The sequence below is a fragment of the Montipora foliosa genome, chromosome 14 (assembly GCF_036669935.1).
Source record: "Montipora foliosa isolate CH-2021 chromosome 14, ASM3666993v2, whole genome shotgun sequence".
Classification (NCBI taxonomy): Eukaryota; Metazoa; Cnidaria; class Anthozoa; order Scleractinia; family Acroporidae; genus Montipora; species Montipora foliosa.
In genome coordinates, this window is record NC_090882.1 from 17,809,560 (window position 1) to 17,815,877 (window position 6,318).

A 6,318-nucleotide genomic window follows, 5' to 3' on the forward strand; every position below is an offset into this window, starting at 1 on the left:
CAGCAAAAGGTCGTGTCTTTGTTACACAAGAGTTTCATTCTCGCTATTTGGCTGGTTTTGTTTTCGGTTTCTGCACTTTGCTATTTTAAATGCCGACCGCCGAAAACCAGTAAACATTTGTGAAATTGTAACAAGTTCACGCATAGTAATCGACACCAAAAGGAAATATGACGATTTTGTCGTTCCTTGGCGACAATATCCTGCGTTCACGTCTTTTTTGTTGTTATTTTTCTCAAAATTTCTTAGCATACGTACGCAATAAACAACAGCCAGAGATCACTTCTTTCATCGTGGGAAATCTGACATCATGTATTCTACTATTTGTCACACAACCGACAAATTCGAAGATACACTTTGATACCATTAGAAAGTCAACCTCGGTAAAATTTTGGGTTCGTTGATTGCAATAAAAAGAATGGTGGTCGGTGTGGAAAGGAGAAGCAAACGCGTGGGCAGAAAACAGCTTTCACTCGTTACATATTAACTTTTTTTTCAAAGAACAAAATTTGCAAGTACTTCAGTTCCAGTGTGTCGTTACCAGGACTTTTGAGTTTTTATATCATTTCCTAGTCTTAAAAATAGTCTATGCCTTATAAGGCCTTTGTTGGTGGATTTGTCGATTGGTCAGACTCTATTGTTGTTTTGATCTGAATATGCATTGTTTGAACAAAACGAACGATTTGATTTGGTTTATATTTCAATACCATCTTGCCAAATCATCGTGCACATGTCGAAAAGACAATTTTACACTCGGCACTTTAAGGCACCCAGGGTCCCTTGTATTATTTTTCCGTCTAATTTGAGCGTCGGCGAGTGCGTTTGACAGAAGCGGAGTGTTGTGTTATCCTGACATTCCTTCATTTCAGTCATCCGTGGCGCTCAACTTTCACTTCTCTCTCTCTCTACACGCAAACAACATGGATTCTCCACTCTGCTCTACCGTGCGCCACAATATTCCACGAACTGCAAAACCGTTCACGACACTGGCTTTTTCTACTCGCTTCCTTCTCTAGAAGGACGATTGGGCCCAGGTATGTCTGCATGTTTTTATGCTGGAGTTTTGCTATCATTTTGTGCTTTGGGTCAAGGCATGTGGCCTTTCAAACATTAGACCTCTGGCAGGAAGCTAATCGTCATTCGCAAACCGCGTTTCGGTTTGTAAATCAGCCATGTTTATTTCCTTTCGTATTGCTTGTGTATTTCATTTTCGCGCTCGGAATCAACTCTTCGCGCACAAACTCAATGTATTTATTTTCTCTTCCCAGACGAGGCTTGAAATGGATCGTTATCTTTGTCCAGAGCCATCTTCTCTGGACAGCAAAGACTCAAATTTAGCAAATCCTGCTCCTTGGAATGAATTTTATTGCAACCTTTCGACGAGACAAATTTTCCATTTGGCGACGATTGGGATATTAAACCGATAGATTTCACTTCAATTGCCACATTTCCCTCTGTGCCAACCGTCCTTCCAGAAACTCCAACGGAAACTAAACCATCTATGGATCTCCCAGTAAGCCTCTGAAGATCACATTACCTACTCAAGCAAGTTGCGAAGATATTAGCAAAATTCCTAAGCCAGTTTTACCACTAACACCACCGAGCTCACCAGAATCACCAGTGCAACTGTTCAACAATAATTCCCAACAGCGATCGGGCAGACCAGCTTCGCGCTCTCCACGCGTGAAAGGCGCAAATGGAAATGCAAGGGCAGCTAGCCCAAAAGACAAAGACTCCGAGAGTAAAAGAAGAGTTCATCGTTGCCAATTTAGTGGATGCCGAAAAGTTTATACGAAAAGCTCTCATCTTAAAGCTCATCAACGCACTCATACTGGTGAAAAACCGTACCGTTGTTCCTGGGATGGATGCAATTGGCGTTTCGCTCGCTCGGATGAACTTACACGACATTATAGAAAACACACAGGAGCAAAACCGTTCAAATGTGTTCACTGTGATCGCTGCTTTTCAAGGTCGGACCATTTAGCCTTACATATGAAAAGACACGCGTAGCTAGGGAAAAATATAATTGTAGGTGAATGAATATTGCAATTTGGAATTCATCGGGCTACCTTTCATTCAAACATGTTTGAATTAGTATCAATAATTCACGAGGTGAACCCTTGTGTCTATGATGTACCACAATCCCGGTTATACAAGCAAGCAACATGTGCTTTCTTTGCAGTTTCATGTGCAGAGAGTTGAATATGATCGGCGTAGGAGGGAGGAAAGTAGCTTTTTGGTCAGGCCTTGTGTGGACGACAAGAAAGGCAGAATCATTTGCATAAAAGCTGAGAGGAAATGAAAGCCTAGAAGAAAAGGACTCTGTCCGATGGGAATAAATTAAAGGATTTTGTATTATTAAATTCCATATGAAATCCTCGTATAAAGCGTTATAAAGAGATCTAAAAACATCGTTTAATGTACGTGCGTTGAAAATATCCAAATAGCCTGGAGAAAAATCAGATGTAAACATATTTGAGATGGGAGATTTACCTTTGCAGGCTTTAAGACGAACACAAGAAATCTCGTTATGTATGTGTAAAATTTGGCATTGTGTATGCCGAGGACAGAAAAAATTAGTGTACAGAAATATTAAAATTAAAAAAACGAACCTTCTTGGTTTTGTCAAGTATGTTTTCACACAGTAAAGGGGACGATTTGCTCTTCATTAATGTTACAACTGAAGCCAGATGTTTTTTTGAAGAAAAATTTCGTACATGGTCATTGTTTATTGAAAGAAAATCGCATGTATCTGACAGACTGACTAGATAAAGCATTCCACATCTCTGCCGTTCAGTTCTGTTTCAGTTTACAAAAACTGACAAAATATTGTCCTTAGCACAGTTTTGTTGGATTAATAAGGACACAGAAGTATAAGCTACATTATTATTAACTCTTTTTAAAAAACAGACCTCGTCTTGCATTGATAATAAATTTAATTTAAGCCAGTACATTTTAATAATAGCAGAGCATTAATTGGTCAGGTTAAAGGGTTTCACGCTTCCTTGACAAGAAATTTGTTTACATCAATTTTTTGCGTGTTTACTTTCGGTGGGGAAGTGTGTTATCTGCGTCTGTGACCAAGTCCAGATCTTAGAATTCAATACTTTTGTGGTAAAGTCGAAACGGCGCTCGTTGTAAGCGCCTCGGTTATTTATCTAATCGTTTATGCTACAGCTGAAGATGTCTTTATTTTTCATAACTAGAATTTGTGCACATTACTGCGAGCATGAAAAATCAGTGGACTGAAATCGACAATGATATCGATCTACGAAACGTGATCTACTAATTTTAACGATAACAGATATTTAAGGAATCACACAATCTCCAACTCTCGCTTGATCCATTATTTTTCTTCAACTGGAAGAACAAAGTAACTAATTGAAAATGTGGTGCAGCTGGATCGGTTTATCATTAAACTTTAAGTTAATGTCTTTTACGAGTAGCATCGATGGTGTAATTTTTATTTTTATCAAACAAAACCTGGAATGGTTTCAAGTTTTAGATTATTTTTCTGTGATGCATCTCGTCTAAGAGCTTCAAGGGATGAGAGGCTTTTTATTTTGCATTAGCAATAACTAAGTTTTGAAAAATATCTAATGTACCTAGTGCATTTTTAAGTGAATGACCGAATTAATTTTTTGGTTTGCAGAAGCTTGAAAACGTCTGCTGTTAAAAAGAACAAATTATTCACTGGATATCTTCCGAGTTACTTAGAAATTTGACATTGTCTCCAATCTGTCGAAAAACCTTTTTCTCTCTTCTAAGTAATTAGAAAAGTGAACACTGCATGTGCACAGTTAAAATAATGCACTGTCTAGCTTTATTACAATAATATTTCTTTGATAATGAGGTCTGGGCCAGTTATTATCGCATATGTGTTTACTTTAGACTCTGAAGTAATTGTTCTTCCTTTTAAGTTACACAACAGCCAGACATTTTGATGCCTTACATGCTTCCTTTAGCCATCAATCTAAAAAGCAAAATTGATTTAAAGCAAGTAAACAAAATCCTTATTTCATACATCCAAGGGCTTTTTTTTTTATTTGCAGTAGAAATGTTACTATTCAAGATTTCTTGCACAGACTCTTGAAAGTACCTTAAAAGGCCAAATACCAAGAGTAATCAATGATAAAGGGTAATAGTTGTTATCACAATTATTTCATGATAAATCAGGCTGGTAAGGTTTTAGGTTTGTTGCTTTCCAGTGAAATGCATTCTATTTTACTCAGTTGGAAGCAAGATCACACACTGTCAGGTTATCAACAGGTCGCACAGACCCATCACTGCACAAACAGTTGCATATCATTTTACACAAACATTTCCCACGATATTTAATATTCTGTTTTGCTTGATTGATTTTTTGTTTCTTAATTAAGAGGTCAGAGCCACAATTATTGCAGTCAAATAGGATTTGTCATAGTATCTCTGGGAGATGAGCAGAGTGTTATTTTAAGATTTTGACAAGATGTGTGATCATGATATGATGGCCAGACTCCTAAAATGTCATAAAATTTCCCCTAATTCTGAAACATATGGCAAAAAATATAGAGTTGGCACAAGTCCGTCTGAGATACCTAAATCTTATGTTTCCATTACAAAATTAACTTCCAAGACATCAAAATGAACAACACTGTGTAGTGTGCAAGCTAAACTGTTATTAAAGTTGCAATATGGTCTGGAAGAAAGAGCATAGACTTCATTACTTGCAAAGGACTAATTTGTGTAAACATGGGTTTTTTATGATATTTCTTTCTTTCCAAGTATATACACTGTATATACCTAACAGTCAAGCCTATGCAAACAAGTAAAAAAAATTGGCCCCTAAATAATTGTGTTGATTCAGATCACAGCCGAGTTGACCTGACATTGGTCCATTCACTGAAAACCTAAGATACATGTTTTCATGATGCATAGAGGAAAAGTAACAAAATTACACAATTTAGTACAAGAACTTGCAATATGTAGAATTATGTACCGAGAAAAAAAAATTAGCTTCTTCAGTGTTTAACCATCATTAAAAATTTGTAAATGAGGCTAGCAAAGGAGACCTATGCCTAACTTTCAGTTGTCTGGACTACTTTCATTGTAAATAATCCAGTATACAAAGATTAGTATAACACTATCAATATACTTGCATTTATGGAATTACTTAAACTTACTTTGTCCTCTCTCTAGTACTGATTAATTCATCAGGTTAATCTGTTAAAACACCTTTAAATTAATGAATCCCACAGCTGCTCTGTACTTTTGATTTCCTGTTTAGTTTCAATTCTGTCTCAGCTTGAATTAAAACATATCTAAAGTCATTGTTGTATCCTGATTAGAGCATGTTATTAAGAAAATGATATCAATTTAATGTTAAAACTCCAGTAGGGTGTGCGACAAACATTAAGATTTTAAGAATGAAAGTTTTGTTGAACGATAATCAAACCCAACAGTCATTAGAAATAACTGATGTTTTTTTTTTTTTTTCTGAGAACCTTATTAATTTCAACTGACACGTAATTAATAAACTTGAGACTTCCTTAATCTTTTAAAATTAAATTTTACCTTATCCAGTACTATCCACACACATCTTACATCTTTGTGTTGATATGATCAAAGTTGTTAATTAAATATCAGCATTTCCTTATCTGCTACCCATGTCAAAACATGAAATCTTTTAAATAAGATGAAGGAAGCCTTTAAGCCATTTGAGGCCAATTTATTAACATCAGAGCAGACATTGCCCTTACTCCTTATGAGAAGCTTAGTTGAAAATAATAATTATTATTTCTCTCTCACTTCATTATAATTTTAAATTATCTTCTAATAATTGTTGTAATGATGAATTATTGAGGGTATAAATGAATACAAATTAAAGTGGCTGGTCATATCTCAGTGAAGTTTAATATTCATAATGAAATTAAAATTTCATGTATACATAATTTATATATTTATTTATTTATTTTAATTTCAATGATCTTGTACAAAAGGCAAATGGAAAATCCTTACATGATTTTGTCCCAGCAAAATGTTAAAAATATATGCGCTTTAATAATAATCTTCCCAGTTTGATGGCTTCTGAGGCTGTGACAAATTATGTACAGGGACTAATATATAAAACAAATTCTAAAAAATATAGGATTTTACTATTTATAAGGTTTTGGAAAGATAAAGTGACTTGGAAAGACATTTTCCTTAAACAGGCCTTAAAATTTAAAATATACCATAACCTCTTTTCACAGTTTTGCTTTAAGCAAGTTTATCATAGGGACAAAAATAATTCCAATGCAATGAAACTTTTTTTTGTTTTTTTGTTCCTGTTTATTTATTTAT

The 6,318-nt window shown here is 35.2% G+C and overlaps 1 protein-coding gene across 1 annotated transcript; it reads left to right on the forward strand.

Annotated features, from left to right (window-relative positions):
• Positions 1-1,363: 1,363 nt before the first annotated feature.
• On the forward strand, positions 1,364-2,140 carry LOC137984477 (Krueppel-like factor 6; the record flags this gene model as incomplete). Its single annotated transcript, XM_068831648.1, is given in 2 exon segments — positions 1,364-1,508; positions 1,511-2,140. Coding segments are annotated over 2 exon segments (642 nt in total), but the record flags the coding sequence as incomplete, so codon positions are not given.
• Between the last annotated feature and the right edge of the window lie 4,178 nt (positions 2,141-6,318).